Source organism: Coccinella septempunctata, chromosome 6, assembly GCF_907165205.1.
Source record: "Coccinella septempunctata chromosome 6, icCocSept1.1, whole genome shotgun sequence".
Classification (NCBI taxonomy): Eukaryota; Metazoa; Arthropoda; class Insecta; order Coleoptera; family Coccinellidae; genus Coccinella; species Coccinella septempunctata.
The window spans coordinates 33,048,278-33,074,441 of record NC_058194.1 but is presented as its reverse complement, the minus strand read 5'-3'; the positions used below and the strand labels follow the sequence as shown (position 1 = coordinate 33,074,441).

The 26,164-nt window shown below is 36.8% G+C and overlaps 10 protein-coding genes across 17 annotated transcripts; 4 read left to right on the top strand and 6 right to left on the bottom strand.

Annotated features, from left to right (window-relative positions):
- Positions 1-611: 611 nt before the first annotated feature.
- On the bottom strand, positions 612-2,459 carry LOC123315605 (acetyl-CoA acetyltransferase, mitochondrial-like). 2 transcript variants are annotated; one of them, XM_044901362.1, is made up of 4 exons: positions 2,309-2,459; positions 1,856-2,003; positions 1,174-1,794; positions 612-1,107 (listed from the first exon to the last, which is right to left on the bottom strand). In XM_044901362.1, exons 1-4 carry the CDS (start codon positions 2,315-2,317, stop codon positions 665-667), a joined length of 1,221 nt encoding a protein of 406 aa, XP_044757297.1. In that variant the 5' UTR covers positions 2,318-2,459; the 3' UTR covers positions 612-664. The 2 variants fall into 2 exon arrangements, with proteins under 2 accessions (XP_044757297.1, XP_044757298.1); XM_044901363.1 differs by having other exon boundaries at positions 1,856-1,999; positions 2,305-2,371.
- A 536-nt stretch (positions 2,460-2,995) lies between these two features.
- Positions 2,996-3,805, bottom strand: LOC123316040 (glutaredoxin-like protein C5orf63 homolog). The gene is made up of 2 exons (XM_044901949.1): positions 3,760-3,805; positions 2,996-3,528 (listed from the first exon to the last, which is right to left on the bottom strand). The coding sequence occupies exons 1-2, from the start codon at positions 3,803-3,805 to the stop codon at positions 3,227-3,229; spliced, it is 348 nt and encodes a 115-aa protein (XP_044757884.1). The 3' UTR covers positions 2,996-3,226.
- Positions 3,806-3,942: 137 nt separating this feature from the next.
- LOC123316133 (acetyl-CoA acetyltransferase, mitochondrial-like) lies at positions 3,943-6,286 on the bottom strand. Of its 2 annotated transcripts, none has more exons than XM_044902122.1 (4): positions 6,132-6,286; positions 5,421-5,571; positions 4,739-5,362; positions 3,943-4,678 (listed from the first exon to the last, which is right to left on the bottom strand). In XM_044902122.1, exons 1-4 carry the CDS (start codon positions 6,264-6,266, stop codon positions 4,236-4,238), a joined length of 1,353 nt encoding a protein of 450 aa, XP_044758057.1. In that variant the 5' UTR covers positions 6,267-6,286; the 3' UTR covers positions 3,943-4,235. The 2 variants fall into 2 exon arrangements, with proteins under 2 accessions (XP_044758057.1, XP_044758058.1); XM_044902123.1 differs by lacking the exon at positions 6,132-6,286 and adding an exon at positions 5,899-6,055.
- Positions 6,287-6,424: 138 nt separating this feature from the next.
- LOC123316135 (guanosine-3',5'-bis(diphosphate) 3'-pyrophosphohydrolase MESH1) lies at positions 6,425-7,454 on the top strand. Its single transcript, XM_044902125.1, has 2 exons — positions 6,425-6,750; positions 6,846-7,454. The coding sequence occupies exons 1-2, from the start codon at positions 6,624-6,626 to the stop codon at positions 7,289-7,291; spliced, it is 573 nt and encodes a 190-aa protein (XP_044758060.1). The 5' UTR covers positions 6,425-6,623; the 3' UTR covers positions 7,292-7,454.
- Positions 7,369-10,454, bottom strand: LOC123316134 (probable phosphoserine aminotransferase). The gene is made up of 7 exons (XM_044902124.1): positions 10,236-10,454; positions 9,358-9,488; positions 8,896-9,173; positions 8,619-8,716; positions 8,394-8,563; positions 7,651-7,917; positions 7,369-7,569 (listed from the first exon to the last, which is right to left on the bottom strand). Exons 1-7 carry the CDS (start codon positions 10,293-10,295, stop codon positions 7,464-7,466), a joined length of 1,110 nt encoding a protein of 369 aa, XP_044758059.1. The 5' UTR covers positions 10,296-10,454; the 3' UTR covers positions 7,369-7,463.
- Positions 9,878-15,205, top strand: LOC123316132 (pyruvate kinase-like). Of its 4 annotated transcripts, none has more exons than XM_044902117.1 (8): positions 9,878-9,898; positions 12,753-12,885; positions 13,303-13,526; positions 13,580-13,999; positions 14,053-14,457; positions 14,539-14,758; positions 14,823-14,976; positions 15,029-15,205. In XM_044902117.1, the coding sequence occupies exons 1-8, from the start codon at positions 9,893-9,895 to the stop codon at positions 15,039-15,041; spliced, it is 1,575 nt and encodes a 524-aa protein (XP_044758052.1). In that variant the 5' UTR covers positions 9,878-9,892; the 3' UTR covers positions 15,042-15,205. The 4 variants fall into 4 exon arrangements, with proteins under 4 accessions (XP_044758052.1, XP_044758053.1, XP_044758054.1 ...); XM_044902119.1 differs by lacking the exon at positions 9,878-9,898 and adding an exon at positions 12,285-12,442; XM_044902121.1 differs by lacking the exon at positions 9,878-9,898 and adding an exon at positions 12,565-12,583.
- Positions 15,206-16,020: 815 nt separating this feature from the next.
- LOC123314963 (pyruvate kinase-like) lies at positions 16,021-20,620 on the top strand. 3 transcript variants are annotated; one of them, XM_044900453.1, is made up of 8 exons: positions 16,021-16,181; positions 17,534-17,669; positions 17,726-17,949; positions 18,099-18,612; positions 18,670-18,980; positions 19,658-19,880; positions 19,949-20,105; positions 20,448-20,620. In XM_044900453.1, exons 1-8 carry the CDS (start codon positions 16,158-16,160, stop codon positions 20,458-20,460), a joined length of 1,602 nt encoding a protein of 533 aa, XP_044756388.1. In that variant the 5' UTR covers positions 16,021-16,157; the 3' UTR covers positions 20,461-20,620. The 3 variants fall into 3 exon arrangements, with proteins under 3 accessions (XP_044756388.1, XP_044756389.1, XP_044756387.1); XM_044900454.1 differs by lacking the exon at positions 16,021-16,181 and adding an exon at positions 16,493-16,649; XM_044900452.1 differs by lacking the exon at positions 16,021-16,181 and adding an exon at positions 17,280-17,480.
- Positions 20,608-23,096, bottom strand: LOC123314964 (pre-mRNA-processing factor 17). The gene is made up of 9 exons (XM_044900456.1): positions 22,817-23,096; positions 22,415-22,764; positions 22,175-22,362; positions 21,902-22,116; positions 21,738-21,846; positions 21,531-21,685; positions 21,327-21,460; positions 21,051-21,272; positions 20,608-20,931 (listed from the first exon to the last, which is right to left on the bottom strand). The coding sequence occupies exons 1-9, from the start codon at positions 23,012-23,014 to the stop codon at positions 20,754-20,756; spliced, it is 1,749 nt and encodes a 582-aa protein (XP_044756391.1). The 5' UTR covers positions 23,015-23,096; the 3' UTR covers positions 20,608-20,753.
- A 398-nt stretch (positions 23,097-23,494) lies between these two features.
- Positions 23,495-24,381, bottom strand: LOC123315662 (E3 ubiquitin-protein ligase RNF165-like). Its single transcript, XM_044901457.1, has 2 exons — positions 23,936-24,381; positions 23,495-23,868 (listed from the first exon to the last, which is right to left on the bottom strand). The coding sequence occupies exons 1-2, from the start codon at positions 24,133-24,135 to the stop codon at positions 23,712-23,714; spliced, it is 357 nt and encodes a 118-aa protein (XP_044757392.1). The 5' UTR covers positions 24,136-24,381; the 3' UTR covers positions 23,495-23,711.
- A 110-nt stretch (positions 24,382-24,491) lies between these two features.
- Positions 24,492-26,018, top strand: LOC123315661 (vacuolar protein sorting-associated protein 72 homolog). Its single transcript, XM_044901456.1, has 7 exons — positions 24,492-24,744; positions 24,797-24,923; positions 24,976-25,069; positions 25,125-25,307; positions 25,377-25,503; positions 25,555-25,704; positions 25,764-26,018. The coding sequence occupies exons 1-7, from the start codon at positions 24,611-24,613 to the stop codon at positions 25,963-25,965; spliced, it is 1,017 nt and encodes a 338-aa protein (XP_044757391.1). The 5' UTR covers positions 24,492-24,610; the 3' UTR covers positions 25,966-26,018.
- Positions 26,019-26,164: the final 146 nt, after the last annotated feature.

The window sequence follows — 26,164 nt, the reverse complement described above, 5'->3', positions numbered from 1 at the left end:
AGAAAAAAAAATGATTTTCATTAATAACTTTCACACTGCTGGAAATTTTTTTATGAAATTCGAGAAATAGGTTTTGAGCGTCAAGGAGCACTTTTTACATAATATCATTTCTTTTCTCTTCTACCAGTGGCGTCCGTACTGCAGCGAGACTAAATATTTTCAGATAAAAAAATGATACGCCACTGTTTTTTCCGACAATAAAAGCTAGTATTCAAATCCTTATTTAATTTGGAGCAAATTCGGTTTCTTGACTTTTTGCTGTACGGGGCACCGTTTCCGGTTAAAAAAATAAAATACATTCTCATGCATGAAGAAATCGCCAAAATTATCATTTTTTTTTAAATATTCAGTCTCGCTGCAGTACGGACGCCACTGGTAGAATAGAAAAGAAATGATATTATGCAAAAAGTGCTCATTGACGCTCAAAACCTATGTCTCAAATTTCATAAAAACTTTTCAAGAGATGTGAAAGTTATTCATGAAAAACATTTTTTTTTCTATAATTTTAACACCCCGTATCTCGGAGAGGGAACATTTCTCGATCTGGACCACCCTGTACGTATACAAACATTTATATTCTGTTCATGAAACAATCCCAAATTGAAAAGTCTATTCATTTTTTTCGTTCTTTATTTCCAACAAAACATATACATCAAGATTCCGTCTATAACTTCTCGAATAATATGGCGGATGCGCCCCCACCGCCATTACAAGCTGAAGCCACCCCCTTCTCTCCGGGCTTCAACACGTGGACCAAATGGATCAGCACCCTGGCCCCAGACATTCCCAGGGGATGTCCCAAGCTGACAGCCCCGCCGTGAACGTTGACCTTCTTCGCATCCAACCCCAAAATCTTCTGGTTGGCCAACGGTACAACGCTGAAGGCTTCGTTGATCTCCCAGAGTGCCACGTCGTCTTTCTTCACACCGGTCCTTTCCAGGAGTTTCGGAATGGCAACTGAGGGAGCCACTGGGAACTCTATAGGGTCTGTAGCACCATCCGCATAACCTAACACTCTAGCCAGAGGTTTGAGGTTGTGTTCGCTGACCGCTTTGGCTGAGGCTAGCACCAAAGCTGCTGCTCCATCATTCAATGATGCAGCATTAGCTGTAAACAAATTTCAAGTTAAAGTAAAATCAATTTCTTGAAATTAAGAAGGATATATAACCATACCTGCAGTTACAGTACCATCCTTCAAGAACGGCGTGTTTATCTTGCGTAACTTCTCAAAATCAACCTTCTTGTACTCCTCATCCTCCACGACAACACAATCAGGCTGACCTTTCTTCTGTGGGACACTAATAGGAATTACTTCCCTCTCGAACAATTTTTCTTCCCAAGCGGTGGCGCTGTTCTTATAACTGGCGATGGCATGGTCATCCTGCTGCTCCCGGGTGATGCCAAACTTTTTGGCGACGTGTTCAGCGCAGTCTCCCATGTGGATGTTGTAGTAAACGTCTGTGAGACCATCTGCTATTATACCATCGGCCATATTGATGCCTCCATATGGCGTGGGTCCCCTTTTTAGGTTGTAAGGTATGTTGGACATAGATTCCATGCCACCAGCAACTATGAGGTCGCATTGGCCGGTTTGTATCTCTTGTGCTGCCATAAGGACTGCTTTGAGCCCCGATGCGCAGACTTTGTTGATCGTTGTACAGATGGTGGAGTCTGGTAAACCGGCGAATTTGGCTGCTTGTCTTGCTGGAGCTTGGCCTGAGCCAGCTTGACACACCTGGCCCATGATTACCTCTTCTACTTGGTCTTTAGGTACCTTCGCTTGGTCCAGAGCTCCTAAAAACAGTATTAGGTTTATTTTGGGGAATCGAATGATTCGTTTCTTGGTGTACTCTACCTTTTATGGCGGCAGCTCCTAGTTGAGTTGCTGAAAGAGGCGCAAGAACGCTTTGAAAAGATCCTATTGGTGTTCGAGCACCTGCTACTATGAATACCTCATTGAGTAAAGGTCGATGAAGCCCATTACAGGTATGATTCGAAGCTACCTAAAGGAAAATAAGATAATTGCTAACTCTGCCTCAATCTTATTGTATTATTCTGAATGCAGTTTGTTGTATTATAATCGATAATGACTTCATTGATGTATCAGATAAATCCATGATGAAGGAAACATAGAGTGTACTCTTCATTAAATCATAAGCAAGCGGTTAAACAAGAACTGTTTACAATTGTAGTCGTTGAAAAAATCATTTAATGCATTGTGATTATTTTATAAATCGAAAAATTTACATTTTATATTATTTCCAAATAGAAATATTTAGTCGAAACCTGCTATTTTTGAGGTACATACCTGCGACATTTCCAATCTTCTGAACAAACGGATGAAACGGATTAACTTCTGGTAGTTACTATTTTGGGTGCCTGATCATATGTGAAGTGATATCAATTCACTCTCGATTAGAATATTATATTTTCATTCAAGGCCGAATGAATTTAGAAGCGTGATACTGATTAGATCAGAGACATCTAAGCATTTACACATAAATTATTGGGGAAACCTACGTGCTTCAGTGGAAACGTTAAATAAGGATGTTTATACAGCTCTCGTAAAACTGTTTTTTTACTGCTTCGATAAAGAAGTGAGATCATTCAAATCAATTAATGAAAGCCGAGCATTTTCTGTTCAAGCTTGGAGGTGCGTGGAATTCGATAAATTATCAAGACAATCATTCAATCGGACATGAAAATGAATTTTTTTTTAAGAGAACTGTCTCCTAGTGCGCGTATTACGTGTTGCAGAAATTTTAAATCTGGAACATAGACCTAAAATTAAATTAGGAGATGATATTCTATGTTTAAAACATAGAATATTAATAAGTCTATGATTTAAGTTATTGTTCTGTGCAATCGACTCCACTGGTTCACAGACAAACTATGATTTGTTAGTCTATGCACTGGTTCTCGCTATTTGATCGAAGAGTTACTCTTTAGTTTGATCGTCTATAGGACGATGATAAGTATAATGAAGAAGAACAAAGTTACTTGAAGATCTTTATTCACAAAAAATCAATTTATTTGCCTATAAACATGAATGTACGTCCTAATAATGACTTACAAATAGAATAAGAAATAATCTTTCTTGCTCTGCATCTACCTTCGTTTTGTTTCAACCTTGAATACTGTTTTTCAGAATGCTTTTCAGCGAAATGTATATTTTTTCATGACAGAGAATCTCATCTGGTTCATTTTTTCACCATCTTCATCATTATTATATGCTTTCCAAATATTCCAACCTCTGTAAAAATAAATCCTCATCTAACCTATGCTTGCAAAGATACTGCCCGTTCAGAAAAAGCACAGGTATGTCGTTCCTGTACAATCTCAACCATCTAAGATTTTCCTTCTTGGTGATATCGACAGTTTCGAAGGTGACTCTATTCAAGTACGGCTTTAATTCTGCCTTAACGTCGTCGCAGAGTGGACAAGGATCCTTAGTAAACAGGGTAAGTTTGGGCAATTCTCCAGGTATGCATCCGGCCGGCCTGTTAGAAAAGCAATCTCGTATAAAATCTCATCACTTGTAGTGTAACGAGAGTTCAAAAAATTGGCGCCAAGTGCAAATGCCATAGAATTTTCAAAATTGACGTTTTGTATTTGACAACACAAAACGTCAATTGCCAAAATTCCGTCTGCTCGACGAGAATTTTTTTTTTGTAACGCTCGTTGGATCAAACTGGTACCTACTACAAAACTATGGGACCTAACTAAGAATTTTCCAAGCGCTAAGTTCAACCTATCTACTTTCTAACGAGCACAGTTTCTTGATCAGTGACACAGCTATTGTCATCTGTCAACATATATCGATCTGACAGTTTTAGCACTTGAAATCTTTAGTTTAAACCACAGAACATCCTACTAGAAGAATCAAAATCTATAAATCTACTTCTATAACGTTCACTTTTGTAATGGTAAAAAAAGTCAATGAAGTGTATAAAATTATATTTAAATAATTTATCGAATTGTACATATTTTAACCTTAAAAATACTTTTGCCTTGTCCGAACAATACTTGATAACCTACACCATGTAACAACCAAAGACCTTTCAAAATAAATATCTTCATCCAAATATACTGCGAACAAAAATATAACAATACATTCGTATAAAATTCTAAGTCAGTTTTAAACATGCAGAATATAAAATTTTCGAATTACGGGTAATAAAATTGAGGTAAATAAAATCAGCTCAACGATCTTCATTGCACATAGCATTCCAAACTTACAGTCGCTCGATAAGAATCGAAGAAGCGCCTCCTCCTCCGTTACAAATGGCTGCAACTCCTTTCTCTCCCGGTTTCAAGGCATGGACTAAGTGAACGACGATTCTAGCCCCCGACATACCAATGGGGTGTCCCAAGCTTACCGCACCCCCATGAACATTGATCTTGGCAGGATCCAATTCGAGGAGTTTCTGATTGGCCACTGCCACAACGCTGAAAGCCTCATTCAGTTCCCAAAGAGCCACCTCGTCCTTCTTAACACCAGTTTTTTCAAGAAGTCTAGGAATGGCCACAGCCGGCGCGATTGGGAAGTCCACCGGATCAGTGGCGCCATCTGCGAAACCCACCACTTTGGCCAGAGGTTTGAGGTTAAGTTTTTTGACAGCTGCTGATGAAGCAAGTATTAAAGCTGCTGCACCATCGTTCAACGTCGACGCATTTCCTATACAACAAATTAAAAGTAGTCAAAACACATTAAATGTGACATTAAGGACAAAATTACCTGCAGTAACAGTTCCGTTCTCTCTCTGAAAAACAGTGTTTAGCTTGGTGAACTTCTCGAAATTAATTCGCTTGTATTCTTCGTCTTCTGTCACTACAAGATCCGGTGATCCTTTCTTCTGGGGGACACTGACAGGCACGAGTTCACTTGCGAATGCTTTATTTTGCCAGGCAGCCGCACTCCTCTTGTAACTTGAAATAGCGTAATCGTCTTGGTCTTTTCGAGTTATTCCCATTTTTTTAGCAGTATTTTCGGCACAGTTTCCCATATGGAACTTATTGTACACATCAGTCAACCCATCTAATACTATACCATCAGTCAGATTAACTCCACCGTAAGGCGTCTGACCCCTCTTGAGATAATAAGGCACATTCGACATAGATTCCATTCCTCCGGCAAGAACCAAGTCTTGTTCTCCAGTTTGAAGAGATTGTGAAGCTAACATTATTGATTTCATACCAGAAGCGCATACTTTATTGACTGTGGTGCATATCGTTGATTTTGGAAGACCAGCGAAGATTGTTGCTTGCCTTGCCGGAGCTTGTCCAGCTCCCGCTTGGCATACTTGGCCCATGTAAACCTCTTTGACTTCATCCTTGGGTACACCGGCATGTTCAATTGCACCTGATTGGAAATCAAGGGTTTTTAATAATGAAATATATTAATGAAATCCATTTAATACCTTCTATAGCCACAGCACCCAGTTGTGTAGCACTCAAAGGTGCCAAAGACCCCTGGAAGGAACCGATTGGGGTACGAACAGCAGATACAATGAAAACTTCATTGAGATATGGTTTGCTGCTCAAGTTCCTTTGAGAATGGTTCAAAACAACCTGTAAATAATGAAAAATCAATGAAATTTTTCGTTTATTATTTATCAATTTTGAAATGAAAATTTTTAATTCTTATTTCTTCATTTCTATGAATATCTTTAGGGAGAAAACTTTCTATGAGACGAGCCCAAACGAGACAGTACAAGACAATTTTCTATGATTTTGTGGAAAACCCGAAAAATCCATTTTTTCATTGAACTAAAATACTAATAGGGACCCTCAAATTGAAAGAATTTAGAGGCCACATATCAGGCGAGAGTTCAATAGGTCACAGGTAGTATTCCAAGAATAGTTTCCCAAAAGAATCATATAATGAAAAAATCTTACATCTGCCATTTTTTCGAAAATCAAAGGCCACTCTAACAGGACAATACTTTTCTGATAATTAAGATATTGAAAATTCAGTGAATGAAGAGTGAAAGTGGACTGAGGAAGCCGGCACCGTTAGTAGCCTACGCACAGAAAAAACGGTAAAATTTTTATTAAAGATGTCATTACATGACAGGTGACCTACACAGAAATTTTATTAGTTTCAAAAACCTAATTTTTCACCCATTTACCTTGAAAAATCTTAAGGAATACATGTTACCACTACCTTCGAAAGTCAAAGCAACATTGGACTTTAACTCATATAAGTCGCATTTATGCAGTATGCTGATATTGTTTGATATCAACCTAACCTTTTCTTGACACATGATTCGTTGATGACGTGTTATCAGCTGATAGCTGATATGAATTGTCTCAGGAAATATGAAATTTCCAAACAGTTTAAGGGACTCCTTTGTATTTGATATTTCGACTCTAAAAAACGACAAAAAAAAACAAACTTTGGAATCCATGATTATCATCATTAACATTCCAATGGCGAAGACGGGACATTTTTGCATCCAAAAATACCCGAAAAGGGTAGAAAACTTGGATAGGAAAAAAGAACAGTGCTGCCAATTACTTGTCAAAAATATCTAACCTAAGTGCAAAAATAAATAAAAACTCCACTCATCTACTCTGCAATCTGTGATAAATATTTTAAGTTTGTTTTTCATCGCTGTAGAATGAATTCTTTGCCAGAAAATGTTATAATCTCCGATTTGATAGAATGTGTAAATTTTGCCTGTATAAAGCACAAGGACCAACGAAGAAAAGATATTCAAAGAACTCCCTACATTAATCATCCTATAGGTTAATATTTCGATACATTTCAATTAAATCACTAAGAATATCGTGACTATAAAAAGCCAGTACTTGTAATATATAATTTTGCACTAATGTTTTAGGAGTTGCTTTTATTCTAACTAATGAAGCTAAAGTAACTGATTTGGCTACAATCAAGGCTGCAATCCTCCATGATACCGTAGAAGACACAGATACCACTTTAGAAGAAATAGAAAATGTGTTTGGAAAGGAAGTTGGATCAATCGTGGCTGAAGTTACAGACGATAAAAGTTTACCAAAAGAAATGCGTAAACAACTACAAATTGAACATGCACCAGGTAGCAGTCTGGCAGCAAAATTGGTCAAGTTGGCAGACAAGTTGTATAATCTGAGAGATCTGGAGAGGTCGATACCAACGTTCTGGTCCCAACAAAGAGTTCAGGAATATTTTGAATGGAGTAAAAAGGTTGTGGATGGATTAAGAGGAGTTAATTGTACATTAGAGAATGAATTGGACAAAATTTTCGCTAGACGATTGAAAAAAACAGATGAATCACGTTCTAATTGAGATTCATGTGATACTGATATTTTTTTACTACAATATCAGAATATTTCCATTTTTGTTAGGTTTGAGTAAAATACAGATTTATAGAAATTTTTTATTAGCTGTAAATTCGTATATATAAATTATGTACAAATTTGAGTAATCAATAAATTAATATATTTCCTAATCTTTTATTTTATGCTGCATGTAATTTTTGGAATTCTTGCATAAACTTAACTAATGAATTAACATCTTCCAATGATACTGCGTTGTAAAGGGAAGCTCTCATTCCACCTACAGATCTGAAAAAAGAACGAATGTTTAGAACATACTCAGAATTGAATCAAGTTCCCCTGCAATGATCCCATAAAATTTAACATTACCTGTGTCCTTTCAACTGGTACATTTTCAATTTCTCAGCCTTCTCGAGGAATAGAGCCTCAAGTTCATCATTACCACCGAGGCCACCCACTCTGAACGGTATATTTATTCTACTTCTTACATTCTCATCAATAGGCGAGCTATAAAACTGATTCGAATTCGCAATAGTTTTGTATAACAAAGAGCTTTTTTCATGAGATTGTTTTTCCATTCCTTCTACACCTCCGTTCGCTTTTATCCATCTGAGCACTTTTTCCATTATGTACACACTGAAAACAGAAAAGAAAATCATATAATTGAGAAAATAGAAGGAAAAATTCAATCCGGAACAGGGATTTTCGATTCCCCTAAAAATGTGTTTGTACTCCTGTCCCGCTGGAAAACATCCAGGGTCGCCAACCTCGCAGGTAAGGGCGCGTAATTTGAATGCAAATGTCAATTGCGTAATATTCTATGAATCAATAAAATTATCTTGAAATTGAAAAAATTCAAAAGTTGTTATTTATTATCTTTGATCTGTCCTAAATGCAATGACCGCATTCAAAACTGGATTAAATCGGTAACAAATAGACGGGTCATTTAATTTTTAGATAAATCGTCTGTAAAATAATAAATTTCAAAGGATGATAACGAATTATTTATATTTCATGCTGTTGCATCATAATTTTCTGATGAGGTCCAATCGGCACATTTTTATTGCTGTAAATTTCGATGGAATATTGAATCTTGAAGGTTTTTAACTTACCTAAGTGTGGCAGGTGTGTTATGAACTGAGTTGCACTTGTCAATATGCGTGAAATTCATTACTGAAGGGCAAATATCCATCGGTTTTCCCAGCAAATCTTCCCTAATTATGACAAATACCACTCCAGCAGGTCCGATGTTTTTTTGAGCACCGCCAAAAATGACTCCAAACTGGAAAAAATGTTTTAGGGAATTTTTCTTTAAAGGTTGAAATTCGAATTCTTACCTTGGAAACGTCAACTCTCTTAGTCATAATACTGGAAGACATATCTGCTACTAACGGTACATTGTGAGGATTACTTGGAATGTAAGGAAATTCAACACCTGGAAAAAAAGGGTAAAGGAAGATGAAGAACATTTAACAGTTGTCATGTTTGATGGAAATTCTTTCTATGATTGCTTCAACCAAAGAGGACATAGAGAAAGAGGAGTTTCTCTCTACTCTCCATAGAGGAGTTCCTCTTTGCTTCAACCATAGAGAAAGGGCTCTGGCTTCAACTTACCATCCACAGTTTCGTTATCACAATAGTAGAGGTATGAAGCGTTAGGATCACAGTTCCAAGTAGACTCATCTGGTATACTTCCAGGCTTGTCTGCTTTTGGAAAAACAAGATTTACTTTGCCGTACTTCTGAGCTTCTTTAGCGGCAGAAGCAGACCAAGTTCCGGTGACTGCGTAATCGGCGGAGCCGGTCCTGTTCATTAGGTTCATCGCAACTGCTGCGAACCCACCCACACCGCCACCTTGCATGAAGAGCACCTTGTAGTTGTCCGGTACTTTTCTAGAAAGGGAAAAATGGGATTGGTTTTTCCACAGGGACATAGAAATGCATATTTAATTTATAATCAAGGTTAACTGAAAGGATACAGGGGCGGATTGAAACAAAACTGAACGAAGCTAATCTTTGTGAAAGAATCGTTGAATGAAAAACAGAACAGTTTGTTTCCTAAACAATTGTCACTCACAATAATTCTCTGATGGATTGTTGAGCATCTTTGTTTATTTTCGTATATTCTGCAGACCTATGACTCATTTCCATAATACTCATGCCAGAATCTTGAAACGATAGAAGTTCTGCCTGTACTTCCTGAAGGACCTGCAAAATAAAAAATATTCATGATTCTGAAAACACTCAGAGAAATTTAATAAACAATGGAGCTAAAACACTCCAATTGATGTTATCGTCTAAACAAGCACACTCGAATTAACATCTTAATCGAACTTAATAAGTATAAATAAAAACATCATTGATATGGATTTCTTTATGCTGGAATTTTTCCACAACTATTTTGTTCATAAATTTCCATTGTTCACTCTCACTTTTGACCCATATGATTATAAGATTCTGACGGAACAACACACCTATGACTATTAATAAAACTGAAACGGGGCTTGCACCCAAGTATTTTTTTAAATTTATTTACAGAGTAGTGTTCGATAGAATGGCAATAAAATTTCTACATTTCGAATATGATTGTTAGCCGTTTTTGGAATATTCTAATGAAGGTGAATAGAAATATTTCTCGTGTGTTGCATTTTGTCGTGTTTCTTATTTTTACGATTTACGAATATTTCAGGACATTTTCACATCAACTGTCACAGTCAAAAATTTGAGTTATGTTAAAAAAAATGTATCCAGTTAAATCAGTAAACTATTCAAGAAAACGTTCTTTTTTCGACTTTGAAATATATCTGAGCAGTTGGCAATATATTCAGAATTGTCAAAAATGTACAGGGTGTTGCAGAAACCATTGCCAAATAAAAATTCGAAGATTTCTGGAATTCAATCCACTACATCTAACTTAAATAAGCAAAAGGGAAGAATGCTGGTCCAAATTTTTACCTCTCTTGGCAGTTTTGCAGGACCGGCGCCGAAATTCAAAGCTGTGTTGTTGTTCCCCATTTTTTTTTCAAATTTTTCTATTCAAGGACGCGAACTAGTTCACAGTAAAACGATACGTAAACGTGGTTAAAGGAAGTTCATCACTAGTACGTAAAAACTGGTGAGATAGGAGAGACCTGAACGTTATATAGAGTTTAAACTGATTACAGAATAGTTTTGATTAGGTTCGTCATTATGATCATGCTACTGGATGATACGGAGAGGGGGTACTCGTGTCAGTGACTTGGCCAATGGAGTTTTTTAAAAACGCGTTCTACAAGTAACAGGTCTTGCGAGGAATGTTCAATCCGCTGATCGTGGAATTGCGAGATACAGGGGGCATCAGAAAGTTACTCAGTCAATATCGAAAGAATCGCTAACAGATTTTCGGTTGATGTTGATGATTTATAGGTTTTTATTGTGGAGAATGTGTAGATGAATATGCACATCTTGTTCCCTACCAAAATCAAAACTGAATAGGTTATAATATATGTACAGCAATGCCAAAATAAGATTATACAGGTACATATAACTAATAGATGGCTATATATTTTTGAAAATTAATAGAAAGAAGACGAATTAATGATGCAGCTGCTGATTTCAATAGATTAAGATTTTTACTTTCCATCTAATTTGAATTCTTATCTCATTTACTGTACAATTCCACTGAATCAAGACCCCCCATTGAAATTGTTTGACCTTTCTTGTTAAAAATGGTCGAACAAAAATATCATATATGCAATTCGTTCTTATGAATTATTATGGTAAACATTCAGTGCGGGTTCAAGTCTGAGATCAAAGCTTTGGAAATATTACCATATATTTTGCAATATACTTACTGTAATCTTCCAAAGAACATTGAATTGAAGGGTGCTGAAAATTCTACATAAAAATCGAGCAAATGTTTCGAATTTTGAAGAAGTATTTGTACCAGAGAGAAAGTAACTCAAAGAAAATTCTCTGCCATTCAGGTGCCATCTTTAAGAGTCTGTATTTAAGCAGGGGTGGCTCAAAAAAAGATTTTATTAGAAAGACCCACAGTTGCAGTTTTTTTCGCAACTATTCATTTACACCCTCATGCATCTTATTTTCGATGATTTTTTATGGAGACTTGTGCATTTTAACTTTGTCCAATGTATTGAAAATTTGAAAATAAAATGAATACAAAATCTTCCTGATAAAATCGCCAATTCAAATTTATGAATTTAGTCTTTGGGTGCTTGACTGTTGAAGGAATTCTTCCACGAAAATTTCATCACTTGAAACAATGACGTAATAGTTAAGGATTCGACCTATTGCTTGAGATCCTCGTTATCAGGACTGTATTAAAGGAATCACCACATATCAGCATGTTTATCACTATCGCGGATTGAGAAATTTTCCATAGTTATCTTAGGTTTCGGAATTTCGAAAGGTATTTTCTCACCAGTTAGCAACATATATCCCTTCTATTTTGAGAAATTTCATTATTCACGAAAACAAATTTCATCAAAATATATTTGATACGATTTTCGTTTTATTGTATGTACGCAAATGTTTTCTTTGGATTTCATAATGTTTTACGAAATATGTGTTGTTCAAAATTTCGTGAAATGACGAACGAAAACAATTACTGCCAGTAGTAGAAAACTTGATTTTTAGACAGGAGTAAACATCACAGATCGGAAAGTGATGCACATTCCGAAGAAGCAACTCTTCTAGTTTAAAATCTGAGAACCACAGCGATCTCGAAGCAACAGTTCGGTCTTGACGAATTTTTAACTGATCCCATCTTTTTGGAAATTTTTAAAAGGTCACATTTAGAGTGGATTATCTTCCAGAAAAATTATCACAGATTGGAGAGTGATACACTTTCCGAAAAAGCAACTCTTATTATTCATTTCTCTGGTTTCAACCCATATTGTAATAAAATTAGGGAAAATATTACTAGCAAATCATATAATCTATTATTCTTCGTGAACTATATTTATTATATTCGATTTCTTCCTCCCAAATTAAGGAATTTCTGGAAATATCGACAACGAAGCATATGAGATAATAATTAACTCATATAGAAACATCAGGTAACCTTCAAAGTCCTCTAACAACAAATCTACATAGTTTATTGAATGTGAGGGAAGTCGATAATCTGATTCAATAAGTGTTCAAAGTTTTCCTGAATTGCATAAGTAGGTAACTGATGTCTAGTTATAGTTCTCAAATCTCCAAACTTTACATCTAGAAAATTGTTCGAAGCTTTTTCAAATGAAATGTGTTTCGGATGTAATAGTTGAAAAATAATATAAAGTTTTTGGCTGAGGAATAAAGAGGTTAAAATATTGATGTTTATTTTTGTTCTTCACGCATTCATATTCATTCATATCATTCTCTTGCATAAAGAAATAGCATATTTTTTCGCAATTAAAGTTTATATTGGTACCCCAAAACTCCATAGCATGCCTGTTTGGATTTATAGCAATTAATTTTGATCCTTTTTAGATGGCGTCGCATAAACCCCCATTTTTGAAGAAAGAATCGAAGTACGATGTAACTTACTTGAAACATATTTGCGATTTGAATATAGAAACAGAACCACAAGATGTAAGACTGACAGGAATAGTATGTACTATTGGTAAGTACTAGATACACGAAATCAAATTGGAGAAATGTTTGTGTTTCTTTCCCTCGAGAAAAAACGCGATAAAATTCGTAAGAATTGAAAAAAAAAGAACCTTAAATGATGCAAAAAAGACACGCCATTGGTCATTTTTAGTCGTGAAAGCCCAGTCGAATGTTACGCCCATGTCAGTGCCGTTCTCGAGCTAACTTCACGTGTTTTCGTAACCATCGACGTATGACATGAAGTTGGCCGAACGCTGTAAATTCTATGGTTTCTCCTGATGACTTTTGAAATTTCGAATTTTATCCATTTTCATGGATACTTTTTCAATTTTATCGGCTTTTAGTCCTCTTTCTCGTATTCATTGCAGATCGAGGAGTATATATAGAGTTAGAAATATCAAATTTAACTCTGAATGAATGTTTTTAGGTCCTGCTTCCAGAGATACCCAGATACTTGAGAAAATGATGGCCAGTGGCATGAATGTTGCGCGTTTGAATTTTTCTCACGGTACACATCAGTACCACAGAGAAACCATTCGAAATATCAGATCCGCTGTGGATAACTACAGCAAAAAACTGGGCACTTACCACCCTATAGCCATAGCTTTAGACACCAAAGGTCCTGAAATCAGAACTGGAGTTCTAGAAGGAGTAAGTTTAACGTGTCCAGCAAAATCAACTAATTCAACTCTTTAATTTTGAAGGGTATAGCGGCGGAAATTGAACTTCAAGAGGGTGAAACCATAGAGCTCACCTCCGATAAGAATCTGTACTCCAAAGGAAACGCCAAGTGTATCTACGTTGGCTTGGAGGATCTGCACAAAAAAGTTCCAATAGGTGCAAGGATATTCGTGGATGACGGACAATTAGCCCTCAAATGCACCAAAGTGCTAAAGGGCTCCATCGAATGCTTCATCGAAAATGGAGGCAGCTTGGGAAGCTCGAAAGGGGTGCACATTCCAGGGGTGCCAATAGATCTACCGCCAGTGTCACAGAAAGATCTGGAGGATATAGAATTTGGGCTAAAAGAAGATGTCGACATGGTCTTCTTGTCTTTTACCAAGGACGCGAACACTGTTCGGACGATACAGGATGTGATAGAGAAAACTGGGAAGCAAACCAAGGTCAGTGGTTTGTTGGCTAAAGCAAAACGGAAGGAATGAATTGAAAATTTCAGGTGATAGCCAAGATAGAGAACGCCCACGGTATGAAAAACATGGACGAAATAATAGCAACAGCGGACGGTATACTGATCGATCGTGGTGACCTTGGGATGGCAATACCGACCCAAAAGGTTTTTCTGGCTCAGAAAACGATAATCGGGAAGTGCAACAAGGCGGGAAAACCCATAATTTGCGCCACTCAGATGTTGGAGTCGATGATCTACAGGCCCAGACCCACGAGGGCGGAAAGTTCAGATGTGGCAAATGCGGTCTTAGATGGCGCTGATTGCGTTATGTTGTCAGGGGAAACGGCCAAAGGGCACTACCCTTTGGAGTGCGTCAAAGTTATGAGCGATATAAGTAGGGAAGCCGAGGCGGCCGTATGGCAAAGACAACTCTTCGAAGATCTGTCCAATGAGGTGAGGATCTATTTGGTTTTTCTAGAGAAAAATATATTGGCCATTGGAATCTCACATCTTCTTCTCGTTTCATGTGTCTAGATTCACACTAAGGATACCACCCACACCATAGCTATAGCGGCAGTTGCTGCCTCTATAAAGAATCTGGCAAGTGCCATAGTGGTCTTAACTGCTTCTGGAAGATCAGCACAGCTAATATCCAAATATAGACCACATTGTCCAATAATTGCTGTGACCAGATCCAGACTGGTTGCTAGACAAAGTGTCATCCATCGTGGAATCCTTCCAGTAGTTCGAGAAGGTACAATTTGAAATTTACTTTAGAAAAATCAGAAGAAACTCCTATCAAGCATTTTTTTTCTCAGAAATTCTGGACAATTGGGTTGAGGATGTGAATGCAAGTGTTGACTACGGAATCGATTATGGGAAGAGAAGCAGGTTCATTCATAAAGGAGATTCTGTTATTGTTGTAACAGGTTGGAGGGAGGGTAAAGGCTTCACCAACACGATGAGAATTTTGTGAGTTCTCCAGAAATTACAACTAAGCGAAAATAATAGTTCTTGTTTTCAGGGAGGTGAATTGAAGCAAAGATTATAACAATCGAGTGTGTCAAAATGTATATTTGACACGTATTTCTACCTATTCTTGTAGTAGAGCTCCAAGAAATTTTCTTCCACACGAATACACTTCAAATGAGAAAATTCTGATAGAAAACATTATTTTTATGCGAATAAATTTGAAAAATCATTGTTGTCCTTCATTTACGTTTTCCAAGCAATCCAACTGAGACTCATGAGAAGCAAAATCACCAAAATCGGAATATTTCTCCTTATATTAGATGATTTCAATTTTCCCTTGAACGATTATTGCAGGAAATACATAATACACTGCTGACGTATTTTGGGTTGCCTGTGTATCACCTACCACAGAACACTATATAACCATAGAGTAGCAACCACACTACAGAATATTTAAATAAATCTATGGCAACAACCACAGAAAAGCGTCAATCGAGTATTCTGTGAAAACTGTGGACTCATAGATATTAGATAGCAAATGTCAGAAAAACATCGATGGTTTTATCAACAAGTTGTTACTCTTTGGTTTTATACCATCCATAGACTTATAATAACATGTATTATAAGTCTATGATACCAGCGCATCAATGTTTCCACTTTCAGCTAAATCGATGAGTTTGAAACAATTTTTTTGTAAATCTGAGCTATAGAAATTATTGGGTCTCATTCCCAGAATAATTAAATACATATATTTTAGTCTTTTAACCTTCATTTTGGGATCGTTAATGGAGCTAATAAAGTTCCATTAATGCATTTATTTTACGACTGTTCCTTTTATTTGAGTTCCTGGTTCACATCGAATAAATTTATTAAATGCCTCATGAATTCCTTGTAAATTGCGCATTTCCATCAAAATAGTCTCTTTGAATAGACGTGCTTTTTTCTTTTGAATTTTACAATTTCCCCCAGTTTGTTATGCTTTGGTCCATAATTTTTCAAATTATGGGACGCAGCATCCTCAACACTGTTAAAGATAATATTCTTATCTTCCAATGTGACCTATACAAACAAAGATAACATCCATGGAACAAATCAATCAATACATTTTATTATAGGTAACAGAATCGACGGAAATAATTTGTTTTGTTTAGTGCCTTATTCAAAAAGTTGAATAGAAAAATATGAAAGCCGTAGAAAGAAAAAAGGTAAGTTGAGAGGAAGTTGTTCTGGTGACTAAAGACGTCTACTAGTCTGGTGACGCTGAATTTCATTAGATTTTTCAAATTTTATTGTACCCATTTACACCTTACCGTATTCACACCCCTTTGCTCGACAAAAATCCGTCGACAAACTTTTTAAATTTTTTGGTTCAGACTGAAACTAAAAATGTAATACCGATTTTTTCCTTTTGAAATCGAAATAAAACAACTTGATTAGGTTTATCAAAAGTTTATTAATAAGTTACTGGATGACAAATATCCTCATGGATGTTATTAAAAAAATGAATCTTCAGCTCTCTTTAGTTAGGTCAAAATCTGTGCACATTTTCACCTTCATTTGACCTCCTGTCATTTCGAGCTAGAAATCTCGTCAGAAAGTAGCAAACTTATTTTTTAACGTGTGTTAATTTGATAAGTTTCAATTTTCTTTGGGTGAAAATGAGTGGAGTTGAGGTATATTATTCTGATCATTTTGGGAGATCAATTTCATTTTCAAGCAATAGCACGTTCATAGTTGTCAAAATATGCCGGTAAAATGCTAAGAAAATCCAGTTTTTTTAACAAATGGATGAATGATTACACATTTGAACAAGATAAACTGTTGAAAATTGAGAAAACGAATATACAGCTGATGCAAGAGTTGTTTCGCGATTTTCTTGAGCTTTACAAGTACTTACAGCTTTACGAGTATACAGAGCACTGTGTCATTTAACTCAAAATGTGCAATGAAGAAAACCAATTGAAGTGATTGGTTTAGCTTAATGGAATTGAATACCTATAATAAGTTCATAAGCTGTAATTTTTTATTTCTGAGTAAAAATAAATCGATATACTGAAGCTCAAACATCTTACATTTTATCGTTGTGTGCAAACTACTGTCGAATTGAACTATGTAGTAATTTTTCCACACTCTGCCTCTGCTCCAAAAATAACTGACATTGTGCTATTTATAAATGATCAAGCCTGAAACAAATAATGCTTTGGAAAAACAATTTTTATAAGGTTTCCTGTCAATCGAAAAAAATCAATAAAACCAATTGAGCTTCATCATTCCCCCACATATTGTATAGCACCCTTTCTCATGGGGCTTTTCAAATGCTTTTTTGGATCATTTTGAGAAGAGGGGGTATATGTGGCAAGGACAGATCAAGTACACTCTTCCCTACAGTCAAAAGTTATGTCACCTGTACATTTAATTTGATTTGTCAGTTTCATCAGAGTACTTTAATTAAATCCTTTCCAAAAATGGTTTTCACATCAATTTATGACAATGAGGATAGCAAAGTAACAGGGCTAAGGTTCTTAGATTTTTTTTGTTTTAAGCTAATCTTTTGTAGATGCCATATACTCCGGACGTGCTGCCTCAGCAGATGCAGGCCGCAGATGCCAAAACAGAGCTGGATCACACCTGTGCTCTGGATATTCTGTCTAGAGCCTCCTATGTCAGATTGACTGGAATCATCTGTACAATTGGTGAGTGAAAACTTCCCATTCGCTTTGTAATGTCTCAAAATTGGTACACTTTTTAGGACCCGCTTCGAAGGAACCAGAATTCTTGGAGAAAATGATGGAAACCGGTATGAACACTGCACGTTTGAATTTCTCCCATGGTTCCCACGAATACCACGCAGAGACCATAAAGAATATTCGACTGGCGGTCGAGAGCTACAGCAAAAAAATTGGCATGCCTTTCCCGCTTGCCATCGCCCTAGACACCAAAGGTCCAGAAATCCGTACTGGACTTCTCGAAGGTGTAAGTTTCCTCCACTTTTATTCTGACCAATGTTATTAAAAACAAGAAAGTAAGTGTGCTAACACCTATGTGGAATTCATGAATGTTGATGATGTTTATGAGACTTAACCTTAAAAGTCAATTTTCTAACCTGGAACTGTCAATTGTAGGGTGGATCGGCTGAAGTTGTATTGAAGAAGGGGGAAACCATCAAGTTGACAACCGACAAGGCGTATGAGGAGAAGGGAAACGCGAGTTGCATCTATGTCGATTACGAGAATATCACTAAAGTCCTGAAACCAGGCAACAAGGTTTACGTAGACGATGGTCTGATGTCTCTGGTGGTGAACAACATACAGGGCTCTTTCTTGACGTGTACCATTGAGAACGGAGGTAAACTGGGCAGTCGTAAGGGTATCAATTTACCCGGTGTTCCTGTGGATCTACCTGCGGTTTCTGAAAAGGATAAGGGTGACTTGCAGTTTGCTGTCGAGCAAGAGTTGGACATGGTCTTTGCTTCTTTCATCAGAGACGCCAGCGCTTTGACCGAGATCAGGAATATCCTTGGAGAGAAGGGAAAGAAAATCATGATCATTTCCAAGATTGAGAATCAACAAGGGATGAAGAACATCGATGAGATCATCGCGGCTTCCGATGGTATCATGATCGCCAGGGGAGATTTAGGTTAGATCTGTCTATGTCATTTACTGTCAGCTGTCATAACATGTTCTATTCCTACAGGTATCGAAATCCCAACCGAGAAAGTCTTCCTGGCACAGAAATCCATCATCGCCAAATGTAACAAACAGGGTAAGCCCGTCGTATGTGCCACTCAGATGCTCGAATCGATGACGTATAAACCAAGGCCCACTAGAGCCGAGAGTTCGGACGTGGCGAACGCCGTCCTAGATGGCGCTGATTGCGTTATGTTGTCCGGGGAGACGGCCAAGGGTGAATATCCGTTGGAGTGCGTCCGAACCATGGCCGACATCTGCAAGGAAGCTGAGGCCGCCATCTGGCAGAGGAGACTCTTCAGCGACCTGTCGAACAAGGTAAGAAACTGCTTGCGGTGCTGTTACGAGCCGAGGTCAAAAGTGATGCGAGTTTTCTTGTTAGGTTAGGTCGGATTGTGTAACGACACATGTCAATTTTGAAGTTAGGAATGACAGTTGACGTTTAGGTTAGGTTTAGGTTGTGAAATGACTTTTGATGGTAGGAATGATAATAAGTAGTCCAAGAGAACCTTTGGAGACCGATTTGCCTTAAAAAAAAGCTATAAGGAAATGAATTCAGTGAATAGTGAGGCTAAAAACTCGCGCGATGAATCCAATGGGTATAACGCACCCCTGTTTGTGATCCTTTTAACCTTAAATTTGTCAAACTGACATTAATTTCTATTTTCGAGAAACGTCAGGCTGGTGTTTATTCTGTGATCTTGGCGTTGGGTAAACGTCAAAAATTTCAATTTTTCTCAAGCTTTTTCCGGTCGAGACGCAGAGGTTTGGATAGATGGAGCATTTTCCGAACTCAAATCACCTCGTTTGTCTTACGAAATGAGTGTAGGGCACCCTGGCGAATTGTCAAAATCTCTTGTTGTCATGATTGACACATGTCACTTTTGAAGTTTGGAATGACAATTGACATTTAGGTTGAGTTAGGTTAGGAAACGGTCTCGGCTATTTACTTTGCACCCTTTTTCGCACACGATGAACGAGAATTTCTACTTTAGGCAGTTCCACCAATCGACGCTGCACACACAGTTGCTATTGCAGCCGTGGAGGCATCGGCCAAATGCTTAGCCGCAGCCATCATTGTGATAACCACCACCGGTAGATCAGCTCATCTCCTCTCCAAATACAGGCCTAGGTGTCCCATCATTGCAGTCACGAGGAATGCTTTGACAGCTCGACAATGCCACGTGTACAGAGCTATCCTGCCTATCATCTACGAAGGTATGGTGCCTTTGTAACATGCATAGCGAGTAAAGAGAGTTGTTAAAATCTTGTGATTTTTTTTTCAGAGGATAGGGTCGAGGATTGGTTGAAGGACGTGGATCTTCGCGTGGGTGCGGGTATCAACTTTGGAAAAGCGAAAGGTTTCATCAAGTCCGGCGACCCGATCATCATAATCACCGGCTGGAAGCAGGGTTCAGGTTTCACAAACACCATGCGAGTCGTGTATGTATCAGAAACTGAATGCCATTGCAAATGAGACATAAATTAACAATGCTAAACCACCAAAAAAAAAATATAACATATTGTAGGATGTGGTTTTTTATTTATTTAATCGAATAAAAGTATTTTTATCTGGAGTATAACATTAATTATCAAGAGGTGCGGAATGCATGCAGAAACTAAAACTTATCCGACTAGTGATGTTTACTAATGGGTGTTTGTCTCCTTCATGTAATGTGTTGTCGATATTTTGCTTGATCGGTATGGTCATGCTTGAACTTGGTATGTTTCTTATTTTTGTTGTTTTATTTAGTTTTTCTCATTTTTGTTTTCTCTATTTTGCAGTAACGTTTCGTAGACTGTCACTACCAGGGCACTTTTCCCTTATTTTACACTACATCCTCTAGTATATTTAGTTTATTTCGAAAGTAATTTATTACTAAACGATTTAGTACCTATATATTTCTGTCTTCAGAATGTTAAACGAGATATTGAAGAATAAACATTTAAAACTTGAACGTTGTTTCATTATTTCAATCGTTTCGGGCTTTTAATCAAATTACAAGGAATCAGATTAATCTCTAGATTTAAACTTGCATTAAATACAAAAATATTTATACATTCGCTCCATAAAAGTGAAGTTCCCTCGTCTCAATCCCAATATTTGATCAGTCCATCCCAACCAGCCGTCACCAACTTACTCGGCTCGTGGGGGTGCCAAAGTGTGCTTATACAGACATTATCGTGAGCTTTCCATTTCTTGAACACCTTCGTCGATTTCCAGTCCCAAATGAAGCATTTTCCGTCAGCATCTCCCGACACGAGATAACTGCGAAATTCAAGGATCATTTAACCCAAATTTAGAAACCAAGAGCAACAACACTCAAAAAAGAAGATTCTCAATATGTTAAGATGAATCGTCCAATCATTTTAAGAATCTCGGCTTACCTCATATCCGGCGAGAAGTCCAAACTGCAGGCATAACCGGCCACCATGTGCCCGGTAAAGGTTTTCTTCCTGTTTATTTTAAACCTGTTCAAAGCCGAAAAAATAACGACTTTATTATCCAAACTTTGACAAGCCAGCCATTTTCCGTTTGGAGCAGGAGTGACAGCCGGCATACTGTGCATGGTAGGATCGGCTATGTACTTCATATCCACCGGAATATCCCTGAAACCGTACAATTAAAAACGTGAAACTCCAAAGAAACCTCAACTAACTCACCATTCCCAAACCCTCAAACTCTTGTCGTCGGAAGTGGTCACAAACCTTCTATTGTCATCGACAAAAGTTATAGTATTAACAGCCCCCAAGTGCCTATCATACTCTTGTACTATATCCCCAGATCTTGTGTCCCACTGAAATAAAAAAGAAGTTGCAGAACTAACAGTTTTTTCTATGGTCCTAACCTCAAAAAATTTCACTCACACAAATAATTTTCTTATCCGACGTCCCAGCCACAAACAGATGTTGCTTGTTACCATCCGGATTAAACTTGACACAATACGGTATTTTACGGCTAGTGAACCTCGAAATCACCTGACCAGTCTCCGTGTCCCATAATTTGATGTAACGATCAAAAGCTGAAAATAAAATTGTTAATCCCGTTCACCAATAAAAAATAAAAAATTGTACCTGCGGACAAGAAATGTTTGCCTGAATTGTTGAAATTGATATCCCTGACAGCCTGGCGATGACCGTAATACGTTCTGATACATCTCCTCTCGTTGTAAACCTCCCAAAGCTGAAAACGATATTTATGTTCGAAATTCCACAAAACACGAGATTTTAAGACTCACTTTGATACGGCAATCCATACTAGCGGATAGTAATAAGTGTCCAGATCGTGGAAACCACCGAATCGCATGGATCCCTTTCGTATGACCAGTCCATGTATGAATATGAGCTTTTGGCAAGAAACACTTCTCCGGAGGACTGTCTGACCGTAAATTGACACCAACATCTTGGGGTGCGTGTAAAAATGATCTTCCTTGATAATCGTAGGGATCCTTGACTGCAACAAACATCGATGATACCCAAAGGTTCACTCACGATGAAATTTGAGTACTCACTGTGTAATATGGACTTTTCCTCCAACGGCTTTTCTTCAACTGGTTTACCTCTCTTGTTTCTCTTCGAAACAAGCTCTTCAAGTTCAGCGGCTTCCTCCTCTGTAGGCTTTGCAATTTTTTGTTCATCTATGAACCCACCCCATGGACCCAAAAATCCATCTATATCTTCTGGATCATTGTTTTTCTTCCTACAACGCAACATGTATTGAAAAACAATGAAATTAAGTATTACAGTATTACCTTTTCCTTTTATCCAAAGGTCTAAGTTTTGTCGACTCAAAAACTGTCTTTACATTGGATGTACTAGCCTCCTCAATAGCCCCTATAACTTTATCAGTGTTTTCATCACCAACAGTTGGGTCCAAGGCATAACCAAAACTATTAAAGGTCCTTCTTTGATTTTCAAATTGGAAGGAACTGACATGGGCAGGCTCCACATAACCTGCCAACATATTTCTATTGGCTTGATGTTGCTGGGTTTTGAATGGATTCTCAGGGCCCAAAGTTGGTGCAAAGAGTTGTTCATATCTTGGATTATACAGAATTTCTGTTGCGGTTGGATCAATGGGAATAACAGATTCTTCTTTACCCTAGAATCATAATTGTTATATGTTGATGTTGAGAACCCCAGGTTTTACTCACAGTTGGAAGAACTACCGGAGCAGCGCAAACTTGTAATTTATTTTTAATGGAAAATTCTTTCCTCTCGTCAGGTATAGGAGCCAGATGAATGAGTGCATTATCATCTGAGTTTTGCTCATTTACATTTGAAGTGCCTTCATTGATATTCTTATCTTCGATATCTTCGTCACTATCCCCATAACTTTGAATCGCCAGCATTTTCTTTGAGTTATACCAATTTCTCTAAAAATTATGATGATCTTTGTTATGATGGATATAAACATAGACAACATAAATAAATAACCAAACATTTTTTGACAATGCATGACATTTGGTCTATTCAACAATAGAACTACTATGGAATAACAAGATTTTTATTTGACTGATAATTTACAAAATATCTTCGTAATTTATTCGAATCTGGAATTATAATATTCTTCAAGAATAATTAAAAGTGAACTTCACCCATATTACATTCACGGAGAATAATTAATTTATTTATTGATAAATTCTCTCCACCGCAGAGAGGTGCAAAATTTGGTTGTACTCACCATTTCATTCATTTCGTTTTATTAAAAAATAAACAGCCCTAGATAAGTCTTTTTTTCGTCTTTTCCGAGTTCAATGATCAAAAATATGCAGATATCACTTAAATAATTAAACCTTCTCATACTTCAAAGGTATGTTAAAAAACTTGAAGAAAAATTATCACCTTTATTATTGAATAAGTTATCATAACTTATCTGAATTAGGAAATTTAAAATTTCTGTACATGTCATTATCTAAATCCTTATCATATATCAACTTATTCCAAACAAGTCACTATACTTTTATGCACACAAAAATTTAAAACAATTTGTACCAAGGCATTTCGTCCAAATGATAAATATAATTAAAATTAGAAAAAGACTTGGTATCAATGGTAGGATACTTCTGCTCTGCATATAGGACACTCATTCTTTTCTTTCAACCAATCCGTAATACATGTCCTATGAAACATATGGTCACATTCCATAATAACCAGGATTCCCAATCCCAATGAGCCCAGGCATATAGTGCAATCATCATCGTTTCTGAAATAATATGAGAGAATAAGGTAGGGTGTTAATAGCATTAATATTTGAAATGTAATTTCAATACCTGTTCTGGAAAGCTTTTCTCTCCTTTTTTGTAGTATTTGTCTTAGGTGATCTGTAGCGAGGTTCTGGAGGCTCAGTAGGTGGAATTAATAAGAATTCGTAAGGAGTACGGGTGTTTTGATATTGCCTATATGACGTATAAATTGCCAATGCTGCTGCACCTACTATTGAAATTGCATATAATATAACTTGTGTATTCATTATTTAGTTTACAGAAGATTGTCTTTGTTTCCAAAAAATATTAACATTAGCACCCTTCTTCGATCACACTAGACTTATAACCGTCTGAAAGATCATAAATCATTCTTGTACATTTGCAATAATATCTATTTTTCAACTAATGATAATGAAAAACATGAAAACGACTATGTTATTATGTAAAGCGGGATTTTGCGTTTTTGCAAAACGCAAATGACAGAAATGCCATTCTATTTTTGTTGTGAAAATGTGAACTACAGTCAGAAATACCAACAGAACAGACAGAAGTAGAGATCAGGGTGCCAACAGATAACCAGACATAATAATATTATTTATTAAGTCTATGCAGATAACATAAAAAGTCTATGGTCTTCCACGTAACCTCAAATAAACATAAACAAAGCAAAAATTGCAAAATCCTTCTATTTTCATAACTATATTGTAAATTGGTGTTCTAACTAAACAACGATATTTCATTATGCAAAGAGAGAGGAGGGTTAACGCCGGGAACCGTTTGTCCAAACTGCTAGATGAGGAGGAGGAATGTCAAGATGAGTTTTATAAAACTAGTTATGGAGGTTTCATCGACAGTGAATCTGATAGAGAATACGAGTATGTTTTATAATTATCCCACTTCTTGAATGTTCCACAATGTATTTTTCAGAGCCGAAGAAGAAGGTGAAGATGTAGTAGACTCAGATTTCAGTATTGATGAAAACGATGAACCCGTATCTGATAATGAAGAGGAGGGCTCTAAGAAGAAAAGAAGATTGGTTACTAAAGCATATAAGGTATTCTCTGCTTTTCCCCTGAATTGAATTAGAATCCAATATTAATTTTTAGGAACCTATTCCTTCACAAAACAAACCTAAACCAAAAGTTGACAAACCTCTACAAACCAGACCAAAAGTTTCACAACCATCAAGTGACTACTACGGTATGTCATTTAGGAAGATAAACTTTTCGGAATTCACTGTGTGAACAAATTTCAGAGAGAAAATCAATAAGAAAATCAACTGCCGCCAAGTCTGCAGCAACACTCCAGAGACTAAAAGTGCGAACACTTGAATCTCAAAAGAGACCGAGGCGAACTAGAGAAGATGAGTGGGTTCCAACTCAAGAAGAATTATTGGAAGAGGCTAAAATAACAGAAATAGAAAATCTCAAATCGCTTGGTAAGCATAGATCACTATAGAGAACTGTATCTGTGAAAAAATTTAATTAATTTAAGTAATGTTTCATAGAAAAATATCAGAAATTGGAGAGTGAAAAGAAAACCAAAAGAACAACTAAAAAAATTACAAACGGACCTGTTATCCAATACAGATCGGTACAAATGCCACTAATTGAAGAGCTTGATGTAGAGAAAGGGTAAAGCTAAATAATCCAACATAATCAAATATTGAGTTGTTCTTTTTTCAGAGAAATTAAAGGTGAGAAAGACAAAAGTGAAGTATACGAAAGGACATTTTTAACTTTTTTGAACGATCCAAATGATGAGGTGTTCAAGAAGTACTTCAAAACAAAAAAGCCTCTCAAAAGATTGAAAAACGTGAGATGTACTGTAACAGGGTAGGTCCTCTTTGTCTCCATTGAAATGTCGTTACAAAACTTGTTCAATTTCATTACAGACAGCTGGCGAAGTACATAGATCCCGTAACTTGCGTCCCATACTCCAATGCTGCTAGTTTCAGGCTCATTAGAGCAGCTTATTATCAGCAACTGGAAGCTCACGGGGACAAGAATAATGAATTAGTGGCTAATTGGCTGAAATGGTACACCAAGAACAAAGATAGTCTCAAATCGGACCTTATGAGGAAAGTTAGGACTTGATGAATGTTTTTTTTATTTGATGTACTGAATATGTAATTAAAATTTTTGCAAATTTCGTGTTTTGAATTATATTGAAAAAAGATAACTGGAAATATGTTGAAATTACATAGGTAAGGTAATAATCTTAGGTTATAATAAAACCACAGAAGAATCTCCGTAGTTCATTTAGTCTATGATGAATTTTGTTATTTTCTGTGAA